This window comes from Dendropsophus ebraccatus, chromosome 9 (genome assembly GCF_027789765.1).
Source record: "Dendropsophus ebraccatus isolate aDenEbr1 chromosome 9, aDenEbr1.pat, whole genome shotgun sequence".
NCBI lineage: Eukaryota > Metazoa > Chordata > Amphibia > Anura > Hylidae > Dendropsophus > Dendropsophus ebraccatus.
In genome coordinates this window covers 90,134,317-90,156,503 of record NC_091462.1, presented here as the reverse complement: position 1 = coordinate 90,156,503, position 22,187 = coordinate 90,134,317, and the positions used below count along the sequence as shown (strand labels likewise).

At 44.5% G+C, this 22,187-nt stretch overlaps 1 protein-coding gene across 11 annotated transcripts in view; it reads left to right on the top strand.

Annotated features, from left to right (window-relative positions):
• Positions 1–14,218, top strand: part of SUN1 (Sad1 and UNC84 domain containing 1) — a 36,838-nt gene extending 22,620 nt beyond the window's left edge. For 6 of the 11 annotated variants that reach the window (XM_069983832.1, XM_069983830.1, XM_069983837.1 and 3 more), the window contains 18 exons: positions 2,308–2,331; positions 2,458–2,670; positions 2,877–2,999; positions 5,018–5,101; positions 5,905–6,018; positions 7,605–7,703; positions 8,064–8,157; positions 9,163–9,221; positions 9,373–9,509; positions 9,648–9,881; positions 10,171–10,245; positions 10,333–10,509; positions 10,605–10,850; positions 11,160–11,244; positions 11,813–11,928; positions 12,318–12,485; positions 13,143–13,235; positions 13,496–14,218. In XM_069983832.1, the coding sequence (XP_069839933.1) occupies positions 2,308–2,331; positions 2,458–2,670; positions 2,877–2,999; positions 5,018–5,101; positions 5,905–6,018; positions 7,605–7,703; positions 8,064–8,157; positions 9,163–9,221; positions 9,373–9,509; positions 9,648–9,881; positions 10,171–10,245; positions 10,333–10,509; positions 10,605–10,850; positions 11,160–11,244; positions 11,813–11,928; positions 12,318–12,485; positions 13,143–13,235; positions 13,496–13,609 (2,255 nt within the window). In that variant the 3' untranslated portion in view covers positions 13,610–14,218. The remainder of the gene's footprint in view (positions 1–2,307; positions 2,332–2,457; positions 2,671–2,876; positions 3,000–5,017; positions 5,102–5,904; positions 6,019–7,604; positions 7,704–8,063; positions 8,158–9,162; positions 9,222–9,372; positions 9,510–9,647; positions 9,882–10,170; positions 10,246–10,332; positions 10,510–10,604; positions 10,851–11,159; positions 11,245–11,812; positions 11,929–12,317; positions 12,486–13,142; positions 13,236–13,495) is intronic. The other 5 variants (XM_069983835.1, XM_069983836.1, XM_069983839.1 and 2 more) reach the window with 5 other exon arrangements.
• Positions 14,219–22,187: the final 7,969 nt, after the last annotated feature.

Below are 22,187 nucleotides of genomic sequence, written 5' to 3'. Positions count from 1 at the left end.
GAGGAGATAGCCCGTGATGTAGCTGTAAATTAACTTTGTTGTCCTGTTTTGGTGCCTCATCTCCCTCCACCCCTCCCCTCTTCATAAGAGAACCATAAGGACAGGGGAAAGAGCTTCAAACTGCTTTTTCATAATAAAAATGCATTTTTCGGCTAATAAACCCAATTACAAAGTTTCTTAAAATCCTGTACTATTGATTTCTGCAAAAAAAAAAATTTTAAAAAATTAAACGACAGCGACTTTAAAAAAAAAAATTTTAAAAAATTAAACGACAGCGACTTTAAATATTGCAAAAAATCCCCTTTAAGCAAAATTTGTAGGCTGCAATTTTTATTATGCGACCCACATCTCTTAACAGCGGATACAATTCATACATCCTAATGAGTAGCTGACTAGAGGTTTTCTTGGCAGCCGTGAGATTTGTTAATACTTCACTGTTGCCAATATATTTGGCTGGCCTTAGGCAAAAGAATTCTTGAACAATCCTGAGTAAATTCTTGTTTAAACCTGAATTTCACTGGTCTTTAAGGAGCTGGTCAAAGCTGTTTCCGTAAACTAAGCCTAGTGTAAGGGGAAACGGCTCATCTGATCCTATGGACTTGGTGCTAGAGCAGGACAGCGGTGGGGAATTCAGGCACATATCCAGCTAAAATCTGTCACCTTCCTCTTTGTGAACATTTCCTAAACTGGACCTTACACTGCTTCTAATGAATACTTGTTAACTATGCATTGACAAGGTTGTAAAAATAGTACGTTTCTATCATCTGGGGGTTATCTGAAAAAGACCCTTCAAGCCAGAAGTCTTGATCAGCATACCCTCCTGCTTGGGCCTGGCTCTAAACAAAAAGAAGTCCCTTTGTAAATTGGGTATATCGGAACCTATGACTTGGCCCATAGAGGAGTATTTTTTTTTTTATTCAGTAATAGGTCATCTTACAAAGGTGTTAGGGCCCTATTCCACCGGGCGATTTATCGTTTGCATAATCATTAAAGATTAACTATCTTAAACGACCGCTATTGCGAAAGACCTGAAAACGTTCACTCATTTCCATGGAACGATAATCGCTACTTATGATCGTATTTGCGATCGTTTTTTTTCTTCGCTATTGCGTTCGTATCTACTGCGAACGACTTCTTATTCAATGTGAACATTTTGCGAACGAGCAACGATAAAAATAGGTCCAGGTCTTTATAAAGCGATCAAGGATTTCTCGTTCGGTCGTTAATCGTTAACTGCATTTCAACAGAACGATTATCGTTTAGATTCGAACGATTTAACCATAATCTGAACGATAATCGTCCAGTGGAATAGGGCCCTTTTAGTGTTTGACAGTTTCACTCACTTATTTATAGACCGTGTATATTTTAGACAATTTTCTCTAGCTGTCAGTAACTGGCTGTCGCCTCGCTATCTAGACCCAGCATGGTGCGCAGCCATCTCATACACACCCTATAGAGGAAGTTTTTAAATCACATGGTGGATATTTTTCTATTACCAGTTTATATCAATACAAATAAAAGTTATGTTTGAATGTAATTGAGTAAATTATGGTTATTTTGGGATTCATCCCAAATAGGGCCAAGTTCACACATTGCAGATTTGTCAGTTCTGTGGTTGTCATGGATCATGGCGGGTTTCACACTTGTCATCGTACCAGGTGAATTCCACTGTAAATCCTGCTCTGTTCCACTGGATAAGCATTACACTGGGGCCATTGGGTTCCTTCCAATTTAGAAGATCAGTCTACAGCTAGAATGTAAGTGATTCATGCACAAAAACAATGTTGTAGCTGAAAGTGCGGCAGCCTTTCTGTTATAGAGAATAGTCATTTTATCGAGAACAAGGGAACAGTTCAGGATTAGCGTGGCGCCGCGCTAGTACAGCTATGATTTCCACTGCTCCCTTTCTGTTAATCACCGTTGCTAAGCAACCTGTCACCATGCGTCCGCTCCTTCTTTGCAGCATAATTTTTTTTCCCTCTTTTATATAATGTTTATATCCGATCTCCCCCTGTTCTGTGTACCTGGCTGAAATTTCACAGGAACATTGTAAAGCACGTTTATTTTTTTACTTTGCTCATTGAAGTCGCTGTTCCTACTATCCTCTCATCCCTGATACTCTTCCAGTTATTGTATATCATCAGTTGTTTACATTCTGAGGATTGTATATTCTCCCCTGCTGCCGCCATCTTGTTTTATCTTCTACCATTGATGCCTATGTGCGGAGGAGACTTTGAGGACTAGGTTTTTTTGCTTTTTATGGTTTCACGTTTAATTTTTCCCTTTTTTTTGGTTTCTCCCCTAAAGGTCTTGATGACGATGATCCTAAAGGTAAGAAGTTGGGTATACATCCTCCAGTCTTTTAAATTACCTGTCAAAGAAAAAGTATAGTCCCTTTATTTAGTTTTTAATTTTTTTTTTATTCCCCCCCCCCCCCCCCCTCCCTCCCTCCTCCAGCTGGGGACACTACAGTGATTCAGGCAAATGGAGATGTCCTCACTGCAGAAACTCAGACAACCCTGATAAATGGCTACACATGTAATGACTGTAGCATGCTCTCTGAGAGGAGTAACGTCCTCACCGCGTACTCCGCTTCTCGCGTGCCACCCGTCTCGTCCTCCTACACAATGTCTACAACAGTGTACTCCAGGGACCGGAGCCACAAGTCAAGTAAGATTTCTGCCCCCCGGCTTCTATTGTCCTTCTTTAACACTAACTTGTATGCTCCATTGGTGTAGCTCACGCCTAATGCATTGGAAGAATCTGGTCTTTCTTTCCATGCCTTTTACATCCTAAATGGTGCCCAGGTGATGAACATGAAAGCTATATTTTTTTTTTTTTCTGTAGAGTTTCAGATTTGTGATTTTTCTTGGTAGGAGAACGTCCACATTACATGTACAAGGCCACGGTGATGGTCAGAAGTGCCGTGTCGTCCCTGACAGCACTGCTTGTGAATCTCTTTCACATGGTTACGATGAAGCTTGGTTATGAGATGAAAGGTACCAAACAATGGTGACCCCCTGCACATTATGGCTTCTCGATCACTTGGCTTGGGGGCTTTTCTTCTCTCTGAAGTCTACATTATTTTAGCTCTTGGTGGCGATGGTGTGTGCCCTGTGCTATATTATACTAAAGTTGTCTTTTTTTCAGCACAGCTATTTGCTGGTTGAAGTAGGTGATAATAAAAAAAAAATGTATAGATATAGCTGTATAGATATAGCTGTATAGATATAGCTGTATAGATATAGCTGTATAGATATAGCTGTATAGATATAGCTGTATAGATATAGCTGTATAGATATAGCTGTATAGATATAGCTGTATAGATATAGCTGTATAGATATAGCTGTATAGATATAGCTGTATAGATATAGCTGTATAGATATAGCTGTATAGATATAGCTGTATAGATATAGCTGTATAGATATAGCTGTATAGATATAGCTGTATAGATATAGCTGTATAGATATAGCTGTATAGATATAGCTGTATAGATATAGCTGTATAGATATAGCTGTATAGATATAGCTGTATAGATATAGCTGTATAGATATATATATTTATCTCTATCGCTCACTTCAGTTTTATGGCTTTGGGAATCTTCAGGTCACTTTTCTGCTATGCACTGGTGTGATGCTGCATCAATCATCAATCATCATTGTATTTATCCATTTACAGCTGTGCTTTTTAGATGGGCTAACATTTTTATTCCTCCTATTTTCAATATTGGTTGAACACTACTCAGCAGGTATGCCAGTTATTTTAGAATAACCGAATGCTGTGGCTCAGACCTGGTCCGTTCTCTTTTAATGATGGCTATTAAAGGAGTTTATCAGCCAACACTTGTCTATATAGAGGATAGGTGATCAGAGGGGATCTGACTGCTGCTCTTTACAGATTGAGTATACATGTTCAGTGTACCCCTCCCTCTTTAATGGAGCAAGTGGTCAGATGTATGCAATGCCAACTCCATTCAGCTCTTTGGGCCTGATCAAAATAGTGGAACCCTCCATTCTTCTGGGCCCTTTGGCTGCACCCCTACTGACTGGACATTGGGCACCTATACTACAGATATGGATAATAATGCCCCCTTAATGTTTGACTGCAGGATAACCCAATTTGGTGCACATGAGTGTCACTAGGTCCATATTACTCGGAGCATGTTACTACTGTTCCTCTGACAGTGTTTCTTTCTTTGTTCCTGGCTACTTACTTAAATCTGTGTGTATCTACAAAGCAGTTATTTGAAGAGGACTTCTTTAACCCCTTACCATACACTATTACAGGCTAAATAGTCCCCAGCATGTGGCTACATCAGTAGAGTAATGTCAGGGTGAAATAAAACTACTGGGTTATAAAGGCCAAAAGTGGCCACAGTGAGGAGAAGTTAAAGGGATGAGAAGTATGAAGTTTTATATTTCTGATATGTAGGTACTGACTTAGATATATTTTACTGTGATTCCGAACTGACGGAGTACAAGGCAAGAAGTTTTGTCGTAGCAACAGAGTTCTTAAAAGGATTGTACCATGATTTTTGCCTGTAGTGAAATCCTGCCCCATCTGCACCATCTTCTCTGCTTGGCAGAGGATAAGATTACAGTTGTACTTGCTTAGCGTTTTTTCTGAGGAGCAGAGAAGGTGCTGAGGCTTCGGAGTCCACCAGATCATCACACCAGGTATCTTTCCATATACCCAGGGAAATAGAGAAGAACAAAGGGCTAGGCATGTGCGTCCATCATGGCACATTTCTGAGATGGACACAGTAAATATGGTTAAAAGAAACAGCAGGTGGCGCTATAATATTATTTATGGAATATCTTCATAGGATATTTTACTAAGTGGAAAAACAAATGTTCATAAATTGGCACTGGATGGAAAACCCCTTTTAAAATGCCAATATGCAAGCGGTAAACAAATTTTGTTCATTGCAAAGCCAAGATTCCAGTTTCCTAGGTGTCATGCAAATCCCCATCGAGACACTTTTCTTTTTCATTTTCCCTATGTGTGTATGTTCCAGCTCACTCGAATTTCTGTGGAAGTATGAATGTGAAAGACTATCACACGGAGGACGGACATCTCCATATGAATGGAGAAACCCTTTGTAAGTATGACGGTAATGCATGTCGCCTGGTCATCACAAGGGTGGTGGGATCACCTTGCTCCCCACATACTGGAGACCTACTCCCATCAAAACTAGAGGGGTTTTCTGCATGAGCCTCTGGTGGTGAAAACATTTTAGCTATAGGTGGTGACAACCCAGTCATGTCCTTTGTCGGCATCCTGTGGGAAAACTAACGTTAAATTCTATGTAAAGCCTAAACTCAAGTGTTACTGCAGTTCCCCCTCCAGTATCCTCTTCAGCCTCATGTTACATTCTGGTTCCGGAAGCTGAGATACAGGGAGCTGTTTGGAGAGGTCATCTCCCTGGATAATGGTACATTGATGTGTGGGGGCCACCAGGAAAGAGTCTTCCCTCCATGATGGCTAAAGTAGCTCTCTCTATAGTAAGTAAACACCTTGCTAGATAGTGGCACCCTATATCTCTGCTTCCTCATCCCTATGAATGTATTGGTATCGACAGGGTTTTCCAGAACTGCTAAACTGAAGGGTGGTGTTATTGCAGCTGATTGAGTCTTAGGAGTCACACACATCAGACACAACCACCACCAAATGTATGGTAGTAAACAATGACTGGGCCGTGACCTTTGCTGGACCACTGCAACCCCTTTAATCGGAGTCCGATGTTGGTAGATCTGCCATTGTTTACCTATCCTGAGGATGGGCGGTCAGTATAGTAGTCCCAGGAGCCCCTTTACATGCTGTCACACTTGAGTTTTAATCTTTGGGGGAGGGGGGGGGGGGGATTCTACCACTTTATTAACTAATTCTTGTGATAACCAACAGGTGATGACTGTAAAGGGATGAAACAACACGAAAAACACACTACTGCGGTCCATACGCAGTTCTCACGGGCTAAAAGGGTGGCAGGGTCCTTGTGGCACATCTTTTCTTACACAGGTTCATTTTGCAAATTTTTTTTCTTTTCCGTTTTGCCTTTCTCCTCACTAACACCCACTGTCCGTGTGAACAGCGACTGAACCAGACTCTCAGCTTCAGTTACATATTCAGCTTTCTGTTTTGCATTAAACCTCTCTGAAATATCTGTCTGCCCAGGGTTACACTCTTGTTCTGTAGTTAGTAGTCAACTAATATATTTGGGGGAAGGGCTGTCCTAGTGGACCATCAAAGTCAGGGATGTTGAGGAGGGCTTTGCAGGTCCTCCCTACAGAGCTTTCTCTATTAGTATGTTGGTCTATGTGTCAATTTATGAAGACTCTTGTGTATATGTGAGATAATTTGTAAGGTGCATGACCTGTAGCCCTCGGCATGCTGGCACATGTGTGTTGTGAGGGATTATTCTTGGAATGTGCGAGACCATTCATCTCTCCCTCCAGCCAGCAAACCTGCCCCAACATGGTCTAGCCTCACCACTCAGAATCCCCATTATATAGCCATCCTTTCAGAAAGCTAATGGTAAAGCATTGCATGTTTCCTTTAAGATGTTCTGGATGCCTTTAATGCCTCAGCTGGTAAGAGGATTGCATGCGTCTGGATGTAGGTTGTAGGGCACATATCAATGGGATGAAGCATACGTCCTCTCTGAACTACATATTAGAATCTCTATCCAGGGATAGAAAAACATGACTACTTTCTACCAGAGAAAACATGACTTGTCTCCCGTTCAGTTCCATTCACTTCAATGGAACGGAGTTGCAAAACCCCAACCAAAGTGGAGACAAGAGCCATGTTTTTTTTTTCTAATGCTGGATAACCCCTTTAGGCCAGTTTCACACACAGCGAATCCGCAGCGGATTCCTTTGCCTGTCATTGTGAATGAGAGTACATACTTGCAGTTGAATTGAAATCCCACTGCGAGTATGTGACAATTCCCTTAACCCCCCCGCTGGCCGGCACATACTTTTACTGGTCTACACTCCGTGTCTGAACGTCCCGCTGAGCCAATGAGTGTGCTGCGGTGGGGGCTCAAATGCAGAGACAAAAATGTGGCTGTGTGTAGCCCTATTGAATGCATTGTAATCTGTAATCTATTACGGATCCGCAAATATGGACCCCTTTCTGCAGACGTGTGAATGAGGCCTTAGAGAGTTATGCTGTGTCCTGCAGATAGGCCATAAATGTGTCTCCTTTAAAACAAATCGCCACTTTTGATCAGCTTGTTGATTTCAAACAGCATGCACATGGTCATATAGAGGTATACTGTGGCCCCATACAACCCATCTCCCTAGTACTGTCCTCACTGGCCAGGTGCCAGGAATCCATGTTACAGAACTGTCCCTATCCTATAGTCAGTCCAAGGAGGGACCCTGCACTTCTGAGGAGGAGCAATGTCACAATAGGGATGAATAAATATCTCTTTCAGTTAACTCTTCCTCTCTGCATATCCTTTTCCTTTAACCGCTCGGCTCTTCCATGTCCACCTATCTAATTGTTTGTATGGCGCTAACCTATCTCGCTGCACTGTACACAGCATGCACGCACATCCATGAAAGCTTTATGAAGCCTCGTCTCCTCTGTGTTTTTAGGTTACTTTTTAATGCAAGCGGTGCGCAGTGCTGGAGCTGCTGGATGGTTTGTATCCAGGAAGGTGTTGTCGTTTCTTTGGTTGGCCATTGTATCACCAGGTTATTATTTTGATTTTGCGCATTGGCAAGGTCTCTGCATTTCCTCCCTTTCTTCCTTTATCATAGTAAACCCTTTTTTGGTTTCTGTCTATTATATAAGATACCTAATCCTCTGTAGGTTATTGTTCTCATCCTGTATGACACTTCACATTGATCTCTTGTGTATATATCGCAGTGGTGTTCTAGTAGAAGTGCATTTCTGTTCTGTACCTGGTATTGGGATGCACATTTTTTTCATTCCAGACCTTACTGCATGCTGAGGTGTCCATTTATCACTGTGTATTCATCTGCATGAGCTCTCCGCTTTCACTTCTGTTTGTTCAGTGGCACGCTGTCTAATCCTTCATCTCTCCCTTGCAGGGAAGGCAGCATCTGGAATGTTCTGGTGGCTGGGCACGGGCTGGTACCAACTCACTACCCTGGTATCCTTATTGAACGTATTTTTGCTAACAAGGTCAGTATCCTATTAATGTGAGATGTTAGGCTCTCCTCACATCTGTATTGAAGACTCACAGAGCCCAGTTTAGTTGATGGGAAGAATAGCACAACATGCAGCACAATTATTCCTCATAGAACCCAATCATTTCAAGGATTAACCTGGTACCATTGGTGTCTATAATGTGACTGATCTAACCTACTGATAGCTCCCTATAGCACAAGGGGCCCTAAGAATGAAGGTAATATCCTGCGGTATTTTTCATTGCCCCCATTGGCCAGAATCCTGCTCCACAGTGATGAGGGGCAACAGCTGTCTGTGGGTGGATGCCTGGCTTTGGTAAACCCTTGTCATGTTACAATACTCTCGGTAAACCCTTGTCATGTTACAATACTCTCAACGGAGTTAGACTCAAAAGGTGCCACCCTGGTATTTCCCTATTTGTCCCAATACTCGCAACCGAGTGGGACTTAGGGGCTACGTATCTGGGTGGTTTGGTGATCTCCCCACTGGGAGGCACCCCTTGGCAATGGGTTTCCTTCCCTGAAGGGATAACTGGCTATTCCCGTGCTTTGAGTCTCGCAACTGAGGCTCCACAGACCCCTTTTTTGAATATCCTGCAATTATTAAGAGTTGAATCCCTATGCAAATATGTTTTGGTGTGGCCAGCCGCCTCTGCTGATCATATTGGTTAGGCAGGTTAGGCCGGCCAGTGGATTTGTGCGATGTGGGTGGTAGTTCGCAAAGGGATTAAACTCTTTCAAGGATGAAAGGAAGAAACTTGCCTTCATCCTCAGTGCCCCATGTGCTACAGGAAGCTATCAGCAGGTTAGATTCTCCTTCTCCCTCTTCTGTTCTTGCACTAGGGATAGTACAGGGATTTGGCCCCTAGGATTCCTTTAATATAAACTTTGTTGTTTATTTTCTTTTTATGTAAACCAGCAAATACATGACCGTGGCCAATAGATCCTGTGCATGATGTTTGCATTGTTGCCGTAAATACCTTTTTTATTTTATTTGTAGATGCCTTCCCAAAGTTTCCAGAGCGCTGCTGCTCCTCATCCCATTACTGCTTCTCCTGGGTAAGCGCAGTTACCATTCAGCATGGAGTGATTTTTTTGTTTCAGACATCAGTTTTTCTTCTAGTCTTAATGTGTTCATTTGTATGTATCTAAAACTGGCTAATTCCTTCTTTCCTTGGTAAAATGTCTGATTTTATGTGCCTGTTTTTAGGTCTTTGGTTGTGGGGCTTCAATGCTATATATGCCATGCTACCATTATTCAGTGGATCTAGTATACAAACAGCCGAAGATCCTATTCCCAGCCAAAAGCCAGCGCCTGATATTCATATACCTAGTGCTGATGAAAAGGTAATATTTCTTCTCCAGTGACCGTCTGGATAGGCAAGACCATGGCTTTTATTACAGTTGCCTGTAGTCTCTGTTCCCAAGGAGCTCACGAGGTTGGCTCTCTTGTGGCATTTCTCATCTAATATCATTACTTTTCAGGATTATGGGCTTCAGTTTGACATCAGAATGAGAGAGCTGGAGCGGAAGTTTGGGTCAATGGCTGCCAACCAGAATCATCACCTGGAAGACTACAAAAAACTGAAGCTTCTGATTGTGGAAATTCAGAACCAGATGGGTCAGATGAATGACCAAGGGCACATGTCAGCTTTAATTTCTGATCTTCTCAATGAGCATCTTGGCAAAATAAAGACAGATGCACAGGACACAACCACAGTGAGTAGCCACCTATTTTATCTTCATGACGTTTGGTTTGATAGTAAATGGGTTCTGTGATTTTTGTTTGATATGTTACTAAACATTGTGGTCACCAAGCTGAGGCGTCAGGGATTGTTCCTGTACGTATGTCATTTCATTGGCCTCCATGGCTGCCCACACTGTCATTCCACAACACTTACTGCTTGTTCTCTTCAATCTACTTGCTATCCGAAATATTTTTGTGGTGAAATCCGAGAACTTCCCCCCCCCCCCCCTCTGACTGATCCCTTGTACTGTTTCGTTGTAGGAGGACCACTCTATCATTACAAGGCATGAAACTCGAATTTTACATTTAGAAGCTCTCTTAAGCAAACTATCAGAGGTTTGTACCTCGGTGCTTCATTCGATCCCTGCTACATAATGGAATTCCTTGGAAATTTTTAGCAATTTTTTCTGTATTTCTTCTTAGGCCATTGAGGAAGATCGGAAACAAGCACAGTCCAGTAATGTTCACACTCAAGACCAGAATCACTTACGGGAAAGGATTGAAGTCCTGGAGAAAGAGTTTGAAGCCTATAAGGCAGAATTTCTCCGAGAACAGACCATGAAGCCCAGCTGTGACTTACCAGACTGTATGCTTCAGAAGGTAAGAACTACTCTCTGTATATAGGATTTGGCCATTCTCTGAGAAGCCTTAAGCAAGAAAAATGGAAGTTGATGGAAGTATTTTTCCTTTACTAGGTGGATGCCAGGGTGCGAGAATCTGTCCAGGTGATGTTTGGAAGCCAAGCAAACTTGCCAGAAGGCTTATTGCAGTGGCTTTCTGCCAACTATGTGAGCAACAAAGACTTCAGTGCCAGACTGCAAGAACTGGAGCTTCATCTATTGCGGAACATTACACATCAAGTCTCCATTACTGGGAAGGTGCCAACATCACAAATGGTGGAGGAGACAGTGAGAGGAGGAATAGCTGGAATCACTGAGCAGGTAGGAGGCCATGAAAAGAGCAATAAAGGGCACTTGTAGGTTTCTGTAGCTTTTATACATGCAAAGTCACCTCCCAGCTGACTAGAGCCAAGACTCTGCTGTTAGGTCTCATGTACACTACCATATTCTACAGCCACCAAGGAGAATGGATCAGTAATGTGGTGACCATGCGTGTCCCAGGCCCTACTGTTTTACCGTATGCCAGTCTTTGTGCTTGTTCCTCTTAGGGCAGGGACCCCACATCTGGACAAACAGACATGTCTTTGCGCAAAAATAGATATTATACTGAAACCTGATTTCTCTTCACAGGAAGCTCGTGTTATTGTAAATAATGCGTTGAAGCTGTACGCACAGGACCGCACCGGCATGGTGGACTTTGCATTGGAATCTGGCGGTATGTTCCCTTGTATTTGGCTGTTTGTAGCACATCTATACATTTGTTAATGTTAAGGAGGTTTTATCTTGTATATACCAAATGAAACTCAGGAAGTTTACAGACTGAGCAAAAGGTCACAGGGATAAACAAGACTATTTTCTGGGAATTTTCCACTCATCCAACTTAGTGTGTTTAATTTTTTTCTGGAGGTTGTGACGACTGTGAGCTTTTCTGGACAGGATGTGTGTTTTTGGATATCTGGAATGGCGCCCTCCAAAGGAATAGCTGCCAGGTGGATTCAGAGGTTCATAGGCTAGTGCTGGCTGGGCCAAAGCATTACTTGTAACTTTCTTTTTTTTTTTTATGGTTAACTGTTTATTTACTTTTTGCAGAATGTGTGTATGTTCTTTGCAAAGCATTTTATGGACATTTGCCATATACTTTTTATTTTGTTGTACTTGTTTATCTGCAACAATTTTCTATAAAGATTAGCACAGTTCCTAGTTACCATGCATTCGTGTATATGTATACCCATTCACACAATCATCAGAGGTGAGGGAATCAAAATTCTGTCTGCTCTGTCTAGGTGGAAGTATCCTCGGCACTCGATGCTCTGAAACCTATGAGACAAAGACTGCGCTTGTGAGCTTGTTTGGAATTCCCCTGTGGTATCTATCACAGTCCCCCCGGGTGGTCATTCAGGTGAGTCCACTTTTCCATCTGTTTCATCATATTTACCCAACATTCAATAAGATGAATCCTTCTGGCCGCATTATTTTCTCTTATGTTTTGTGCGATTTAGTCTGCTTGACAGTATATTCAGATCTGATAAAGGAGGGCTTACTGCTGGAGCTGCACTGATACATAGAACAAGGGGTTGTTTTCATAGTATTTTTTGTGAAGCTGTCCCATTTCAATCTAGCATTGTGTCAAACTGCAACACAGCTGTGTTGGAGCACATTGGGGGAAATTTATCAACAAATTTACTAAGCTGTCCCCACCAGCCTTCCCCCCCCCCCCCCCCCCTTTATTTGAACCGATATGCTAGTATTGTTCACAGATTTCATATGTTCTATTACTTCTTCTTTCAGCCTGACATGTACCCAGGTAACTGCTGGGCCTTTAAAGGATCTCAAGGATACTTGGTTGTGCGGCTTTCAATGGAGATTTTTCCTACAGCTTTCTCATTGGAGCACATCCCAAAGTCCTTATCCCCGACTGGTAACATCACAAGCGCTCCAAAGGATTTTGCTGTATATGTAAGTAAAGTAGTGATGTACACAGAATAACTAGAATGTGCAAAAATAAACCTAGAACATGCCTATTAAATGAACAAGGTGAAGTCTTCCAGACACAATTGCCATCACCAGTCTTTGGCATTTGACTCCTGCTGCCTGAAGAAGTTGGATGCAGCCTTAGGGCTTCCAGGAAAACATGGTTACATTCTATGGCCTATGGCTTTATCCATGTTTTCCAGGAGTCCCTAGGGCAGCATCAAACTTCTCCCAGCAGCAGGAATCAGAAGGCTTGGGTGAACCCAAACGTGCTCATCACTAGTAATATCCCTTTTTTCCATACGAAGATGTGATAAAGGAAACAGTAGACCTTGACACAGCCACTAACTCCGCAAATCTGATCACAAACTTCTCTACCAGGCACAACAGTTACTCGCCTTTCAACAGTGGTATAAGCTACATGACTGAGAAGAAAAGGATGTGTTACTGGTGATGGCCGGAGTGACCGGAAGGCTTTAACTTCACTGTATAAAATAGGGGTTTCTAGTTATTTTGTCCACTTCTATATGGTCACAGCCCAGTGGAGCAGTTTACCATGAGCACTTACTGTACTTTACATCTGCATCATGTCTGATAAATCTCCACCAATAGTAAATTCTGACTTGTGTCTCTACTCCAAAGGGCTTAGAAAATGAATATCAAGAAGATGGCGTCTTATTGGTTCAGTCTACATACAATGAAGAAGGAGAGCCTCTGCAGATATTCCAAGTAACGGTAAGTTATTTCTCCTGCAGCTTATGAAGTTCCAGTGTAGTGTTCAACAACCCGCCAAGTACATGTGCTGCTCCTTATGTATGTAGCTTAGGGCATGGGTGTAAAACAATAAACCAATGTATTATATGTCACATAGCTGTGATAGCATGTGTGTGTATATAGCCTTATATGTGAATAGTGGGAGTCAACTACTGGACCTACTACTAATCCTCAGCTCAGAGAACCTGCTCAATTCTGCTTTCCCTTTTTAAATCCTACAGGAAGAAAATAGGAAATCTTTCCAGATCGTGGAGCTTCGAATCCTCTCCAACTGGGGCCATTCCAACTATACCTGTCTATATCGTTTCCGAGCTCACGGGACCCCAGTGAAATAAGCCGAATGAAGCTATCCACAGAAATGAACACTTTTTTTTGTAATGTTGTAAATACTAAAAACCTGGAACACTGGAATATATCAGACGTAAAAGTAAAAGTCGTTCCATAGGGTGCACAAGGCCAAAACGAAGAACACTTATCTACAAGGAGACCCAAGTCCTGCCATCTAATATGCACTTAGTTGCCACAATGCTTTTGGTTTCATTCTTCTCCAAGCTCAATGAAATGCTGCATGCCGACCTCTCAGGACTGAAAGGCCAGTTAGCGGGAAACCATATCATCTCTCGATGGAAACCCACTGGATGGTGTCACTATCCGAAACATCACCTGATGTGACTTCACTGCGTCATGTAGTTATAGCAGAGCCAGTAGGTTGTGGTAAAGCTCTTTCCAGATTACTAGTCTGGCTGAGCCTAGGACATGTGGACAAAGCTTCTGTTGCCACTTGTGACTATTGTATTGACCTTAGTAGAGAAGCAATAAGCTATAACACTAAAGTAATGCAGTGCAGAAGTAGCCAAAGCTTGTTGCCATTTGTTCATTAAACATGGATTTAGGATCTACTTCAACTTTAGAGAGAGCAAAAATAAACAAAAAACTATTACATATGTCTTTGAGTTGTCCCCTTCTGTCAGGTTGATGATTTGTATTTTGGGGGGAACCTTGCTGTGGTTGAAAGATTGAGTGACAACCTCTGATTGGTGTAAGAGTGGACCCACTGGTTGTCACCCTGCTTTTCTGACAGTCTGTATATCAATGCACAACCCCTGCAGTTCTACAGAAGCAAAGCTGGATCACAATTTCATTAAAAAAAAGTAGCGGCTTTATTGCAGCCGCCTGACACCAGCCTTAATATCTACAGAAGGGGACAACTTGTTTTTGGTGGCATTTGAGGTAGGCCTATGTCGATGCTTATTTTGCCAATATAGTATTGCAGAATTAACCTAGAGCTCTCTGGACAAGCCCTTCACCCCCGATGTGTACAATATCGAATTCTGCTTCGTTGCTATCTCTTCTGCTCTTTCAGTATCATTTTATTTGTATATTTTTAAATTATTTTGAGAAGCTAGCCAAAAAATGACATATTTTATGTATATATTTATAGAGAACTTTTTATAAGATCACAACTTCTGCGATTTTGAGGTACGGCACAGATTTGTACAGCGTTTTGGCGCTGAGGTTCAGACTTCTCTATCAAGAACTGGAGAACTCCGCTGACTGGCTTTTTGAATAGTGTTTATATGTATATTGCAGAACAGTCCAGAAACCTTAAGATGCAAACAATGGCTTACACATGAGATGTACAGAAATAATGGCTTACACATGAGATGTACAGAAATAACATTATTACATAGGCCCTATACTGCTGGGGGATGGGTTTAAAGGGACTTTTTTCATTTTTGTTTTTTTCCAAAAGAAAATAAAGAAAAAAAAACCTATTTATTTTTAAAGATTCTGCATAGGACTGTGCAATGTATTTTTGTAAAGGCTTTTTCAGCGGTTTTGTTTTTCAGTACGTGTTTTTGCTTTGCTCTATATTGAGAAAATATTGAAATGTTTTAAATAAAGAGTTTACTTTTTGAGTGCATGTAATATTTGGAAAGGTAAATAAACAGTGGACTACTTTTCTGTAATCTGCCGCCTGTTATTTAGCATCCAAATTGCTTGGTGAGCTGCAGATACCGCATCACTTAAAGGGGCAATCCGGAAAGCAGAAAAGGTCCTACCTCTCTAGCGCTTTCCTTCCCCTGTCCGTCTGGGCTGATACATCTGCAGGCATTGCATATGGGTAAAACCATGCCCGCACACAATTTCTAATAGCTGCCTGATGTCGCTGTGACATTGGTAACATCGAGCAGCTTTTGACACAAAAAGCAATCTAATAACCAGCACTTCCACATTAACGCTTGTTAACACTGTGCAGTTTGCAGGCTGCAGCAAACTGCAAGTGCCAGGACTCACCGCATATACTCCCTTAAGCATACATACAATAAAAACCTGTTCTAGAATTTTTGTTTTAAATTTAAAAAAAGAGGTTCTTAGCAAACCATCTGATCAAATACAATGTACCATCTCACAACATTAAGGTGACCTCAAAGAGTTGGATCCTATGCTTGGCTAATAGCCTCTTGGTCTAGAACTCTACAAATCTGGGCATATAGGGCAGCTCCTGTGGGTGTTTTACACAAAGTTTAGTTCATCTTATATGCCCAGTTTTCTAGTCCAAGAGAGGCTATTAGCTAAGCATAGGGTTCAACTCTTTGAGGTCACCTTAACGTGGTGAGTTGGTACATTTTATTGGGCAGCTTTTGGCCACTGACTACAACCTGCTCCTTTGTTGTCTGTGGAGGTATTGGTGCAGATACAGGAAATGGAGAGCAGGAGAGGTAGGACCTTTCCTTTTCTCCAGATATCCCCTTTAATTGAAGTCGGAACTGAACTTGAAATACCCGGGGAAGAGAAATAAGACATCCCCTGAATAAGACACAGGGGGAGATTTATCAAACACGGTGTAAAGTGAAAGTGGCTCAATTGCCCCTAGCAACCAATCAGATTCCACCTTTCATTCCTCACAGACTCTTTGGAAAATGAAAGGGGGAATCTGATTGGTTGCTAGGGGCAACTGAGCCAGTTTCACTTTACACCATGTTTGATAAATCTCCCCCATAGTGCCTGTTTTTTTGGGGGGGAAAACATATAAGTCACCATCTTATTTTTGGGGAAACATGGTAGCATATAACCAGAATGTTAATTTATGTGGACACTAGATGGCGGTATTGTGCAACATTTATTGCAGTGGAAACACAGTATACCAATAAGGTATATAGGAAAATACACTACAATATGGCAATCAGTTCTATAATTATATAGGGAAATACACAGCAATATATACCCTGGGCTTGATCAATGATACATGCCAGGAATGACTGGGACCTCAAACCCCTGTGTGCTTTTCTTCCTTGGGAGCTACTGAGGTTAACCTCAAGACAGTAGCGAAATTTGATGGGGGGCAGGGGGGGCGGCCGCCCCCGGGCCCACTCTGGCAGGGGCCCACTCAGATCGCTATTGAATTTTCTCTCCCTAAGTCTATTCCTGAAGATACAGACTGCCTGTGCAGTCTGTATCTTATGCTTTTACCTAATCCAGTATAGCGGAGAAGTACGGCCGGGGGCGGCCATCTTGATGACGTCACAGTGGTGCGTTCCAACGCTGGAACGCAAGGGACGTCATCAAGATGGCGCCCGGCTTTACTGCACCGCTACAGAGGACTGGGTAAAGTATAAGATACAGACTGCAAAGGCAGTCTGTATCTTCATGAAGTTTATTTCTGAAGATACAGACTGCCTGTGCAGTCTGTATCTTATACTTTACCCACTCCTCTGTAGCGGTGCAGTAAAGCCGGGCGCCATCTTGATGACGTCCCTTGCGTTCCAGCGCTGGAACGCACCACTGACGTCATCAAGATGGCCGCCCCCGGCCTTACTGCTCCGCTCCGCTACACAGCTATAGGTAAAAGCATAAGATACAGACTGCACAGGCAGTCTGTATCTTTAGGAATAGACTAGAGCTGGACATGTGGACGCAGGGGGAGCTGGACATGTGGACGCAGGGGGAGCTGGACATGTGGACGCAGGGGGAGCTGGACATGTGGACGCAGGGGGAGCTGGTAAAGAGGGGGAGCTGGACATGTGGACGCAGGGGGAGCTGGACATGTGGACACAGGGGGAGCTGGTAAAGAGGGGGAGCTGGACATGTGGAAACAGGGGGAGCTGGTAAAGAGGGGGAGCTGGACATGTGGACACAGGGGGAGCTGGTAAACAGGGGGAGCTGGACATGTGGACACAGGGGGAGCTGGACATGTAGAAACAGGGGGAGCTGGACATGTAGAAACACGGGGAGCTGGACATGTAGAAACAGGGGGAGCTGGACATGTAGAAACACGGGGAGCTGGACATGTGGACGCAGGGGGAGCTGGACATGTGGAAACAGGGGGAGCTGGACATGTGGAAACCAGGGGGAGCTGGTAAAGAGGGGGAGCTGGACATGTAGAAACAGGGGGAGCTGGACATGTGGACACAGGGGGAGCTGGTAAACAGGGGGAGCTGGACATGTGGACACAGGGGGAGCTGGACATGTGGAAACAGGGGGAGCTGGACATGTGGACGCAGGGGGAGCTGGACATGTGGAAACAGGGGGAGCTGGTAAACAGGGGGAGCTGGACATGTGGAAACAGGGGGAGCTGGACATGTGGAAACAGAGGGAGCTGGTAAACAGGGGGAGCTGGACATGTGGAAACAGAGGGAGCTGGTAAACAGGGGGAGCTGGACATGTGGAAACAGGGGGAGCTGGACATGTGGAAACAGGGGGAGCTGGACATGTGGAAACCAGGGGGAGCTGGACATGTGGAAACCAGGGGGAGCTGGACATGTGGAAACCAGGGGGAGCTGGACATGTGGAAAACAGTGGTTTTCTGATTTAACCCTATTTGGCCCAGTTCTCTCTGGCAGCTTCATAGAGGAGCTGGGGGCTGATCTGGAGATCCTGGGGGAATGGGGGCAGAGGTCCGACCCCTCCACCCCAGTCTCTTACAGGATAAGGGACAAGTATGTTTAAATCAGAAAGCTGTGATTCGGATCACAGAGAGCAGGGTGCAGCAGCCTGTAGTGGCTGCCCGAGTTAGCTAGTGATTGAGCCTGCGGTACCTCCCTGTGAGTGATGCACCTGTCTTAGGCAGAATGCAAATTATCTACCTCTATGGTATATGGGTCAGTCAGTGTATAGGGAAAATAATAGTCTTTGCATAATGGATTTAACTTTTTTTTACAGTTTTAACTACAGATCTCAGGTGAACCTGTTATACTGCCCATACATCCATGACATTGGGATAGTGAGCGACTCCGATGAGGAGACACCCCTTGTAAGTCACTGTTTCATTTTATGTGTCTATATATGTAAATGTAGAAGCCTCTAACACTGCTCTTAATTCACTATGAGTAATGGAGCAGAATATACCCTTTATTATTTAGAAAGCATTGTTGTCAAGCGAGGTTCCCTTTGGGTAACATAATCGGTTGGGGGCCCACTCAGACTTGCTCGCCCCCCCTAGGCTGAACCCCTAGCTACGCCCCTGCCTCAAGAACATAATCATCTTGGGAGCCAGAGGAGGTAAATAACTGTCTGCAAGCCATGGGGGGGGGGGGGGGGGGGGGGGGGTATGCTACCATGTGGGGTCACTAATGGTGGCATTATTTAGGAAGTAACCAATATGAGTGCCAGTATTGAAAGGGATTGGCTTCTATATGGGACACCATGGGGGGGGGGGGAATAACTTGTATACTAGTATATGCGGCCAGGGGTGATTCTAGCCTCTCTGCTGCCCGAGGCGAACTATAGGATGACGCCCCCCCCCCCCGGTCAATCCGCCCACATTATAATCCACTACTGCCCCCCCCCCCAACTGCTGTCCCCAATAAACATAATGTTTGGTCCCTTGCTGCACAGAGGTTGTCAGGAGAGGAGGGGGCTGATCTTATAGGGGAGGTCACAGCAGCACAGAGGAGGTCAGGAGAGGAGGGTGCTAATCCTATAGGAGAGGTCCCAGCACAGAGGATGTCAGGAGAGGAGGGTGCTAATCCTATAGGAGAGGTCCCAGCAGCACAGAGGCTGTCAGGAGAGGAGGGTGCTGATCCTATAGGAGAAGTCCCAGCAGTACAGAGGATGTCAGGAGAGGAGGGTGCTGATCTTTTAGGAGATGGTCCCCCTCTTCCCCCCTTATAGATGGACCCCCTCTTCCCCCCCTTATAGATGGTCCCCCTCTCCCCCCCCTTATAGATGGTCCCCCTCTCCCCCCCCTTATAGATGGTCCCCCTCTCCCCCTCCCTTATAGATGGTTCCCCTCTCCCCCTCCCTTATAGATGGTCCCCCTCTTTCCCCTCCCTTATAGATGGTCCCCCTCTTTCCCCTCCCTTATAGATGGTCCCCCTCTTTCCCCTCCCTTATAGATGGTCCCCCTCTTCCCCCCCTCCCTTATAGATGGTCCCCCTCTCCCCCCCCCCTTATAGATGGTCCCCCTCTTCCCTCTCCCTTATATATGGTCCCCCCCCTGCACAGCAGATAAAACAAAAACAAAAAACAGCACACAACTCACCTGCCCTCCGTTCCCCCATCGAGCCTCTCTGGTCTGGTCCCGGCTGATGTGCGGCTGCCCGGGGTGTCCCGTCTTGTCCCCGGCAGCGCGCGCATCAGAGAGCTCCCCGTGCGCCTGTGGCTGTGACTTTTAGTGCACAGGGAGCTCTCTGATGCGCGCGCTGCCGGAGACAGGATGGGACACCTCCGGCAGCCACACATCAGCCGGGGGACTAAAGGCTGCATTCCCACGTTCCGTGGAATGCCGGTACCGGAGACCCCCGAGCCCGGACAGCATCTGTAATTAGATGCTGGGAGCGGGGGAGACTGTATTCATAAGCGCTGCGCTGTAGTAACAGCACCGCGTGGCTGATCTCCCCCGCTCCCAGCATCTAATTACAGATGCTGTCCGGGCGCGGGGGTCTCTGGTACATGGTACAATCAGTGGCGGATTATAATGTGGGCGGCCGCCCGAACCGCCCATATTATAATCTGCCACTGAATGCCGCCCCCATGTCTCTTGGGCCCTGGTGCAAGAGGTCAACTTGGGCCCCCCCTTTCTCGATGCTATTGGTATATATATATATCTCAAGACTGATATTACCAATAATACCAGTATACAGGAAATATTATCACCGCCATACTGTTACTAAACAAATCCTGTTTACTGAGACCAATATTGCCAATATTACCAGTACACAAGGGGAAATATTACCGCCACACCACAACCATCACCACCACATTGTTACTGACCAAATCCAGTATACTAAATCCAATAAAACACAGTACCAGATAACAAGTAACAAATAATACCACCTCATAGTGACTAACACCACCGCTGCTACTGAATATAATCCTCTGTACATAGACCAATATCACTTCATCCAGTCATATAGAGGTGGACGCACTGTACACAGGATCTATACACCATATATATTACAGTGCAGTTATATCAAGTGACTCACAGGGGACGTCTTCTCTGATCGGAGTTCTTCCCTTTTCATCTTCTCCATCTGTTGTGGGCGATTTTGAGAACTTCTCTGGGCCACGAATCCACAGAATCTGCCAGACAGACATATTAGGCTCCTCACACTGACACCATCATCTCTCTAAAAACTGCACTGTCTGCATCTGTACTGTCCCCTTTACACCCTCATTTAGTAGGTAGCCCTGACACTATGTGACCCCCCTTAAAGTACATGCCCCCCTCTGTGCATGCCCTATTGTATACACCCCCCATGTAGTCCACCTTATAGATGGCCCCCAATGTTTCCCCCTTATAGATGGCCCCCTGTGTTGTCCCTCTTATAGATGCCCCCCATGTTATCCCCCATATAGATGGCCCCCCATTTTATCCCCCTTACAGATGCCCCCCATGTTGTCCCCTCCTCCTGCCCCTTTATCACCATACTACTACCCCTTTCATCCTCCTGCCCCTCCATCATCATACTACTACCCCTTTCATCCTCCTGCCCTTTCATAATCATACTACAAACACCTCCATCATAATACTACCACCCCCTTCATCCTCCTGCCCTTTCATCATCATACCACTACACCCCTCATCATCCTCTTGTTCCTTAATCATCATACCACTACACCCTCATCATCATACCACTACACCCCCCATCATCCTCTTGTTCCATCATCATACCATTACACCCTCATCATCATACCACTACACCCCCCATCATCCTCTTGTTCCTTAATCATCATACCACTACACCCTCATCATCATACCACTACACCCCCCATCATCCTCTTGTTCCATCATCATACCATTACACCCTCATCATCATACCACTACACCCCCCATCATCCTCTTGTTCCTTAATCATCATACCACTACACCCTCATCATCATACCACTACACCCCCCATCATCCTCTTGTTCCATCATCATACCACTACACCCTCATCATCATACCACTACACCCCCATCATCCTCTTGTTCCATCATCATCATCATACCACTACACCCCCATCATCCTCTTGTTCCATCATCATACCACTACACCCCCATCATCCTCTTGTTCCATCATCATACCACTACACCCCCATCATCCTCTTGTTCCATCATCATACCACTATACCCCCCATCATCCTCTTGTTCCACCACCATACCACTACACCCCCATCATCCTCTTGTTCCATCATCATACCACTATACCCCCCATCATCCTCTTGTTCCACCACCATACCACTACACCCCCCATCATCCTCTTGTTCCATCATCATACCACTACACCCCCCCATCATCCTCTTGTTCCATCATCATACCACTATACCCCCCATCATCCTCTTGTTCCACCACCATACCACTACACCCCCATCATCCTCTTGTTCCACCACCATACCACTATACCCCCCCATCATCCTCTTGTTCCACCACCATACCACTATACCCCCCATCATCCTCTTGTTCCACCACCATACCACTATACCCCCCATC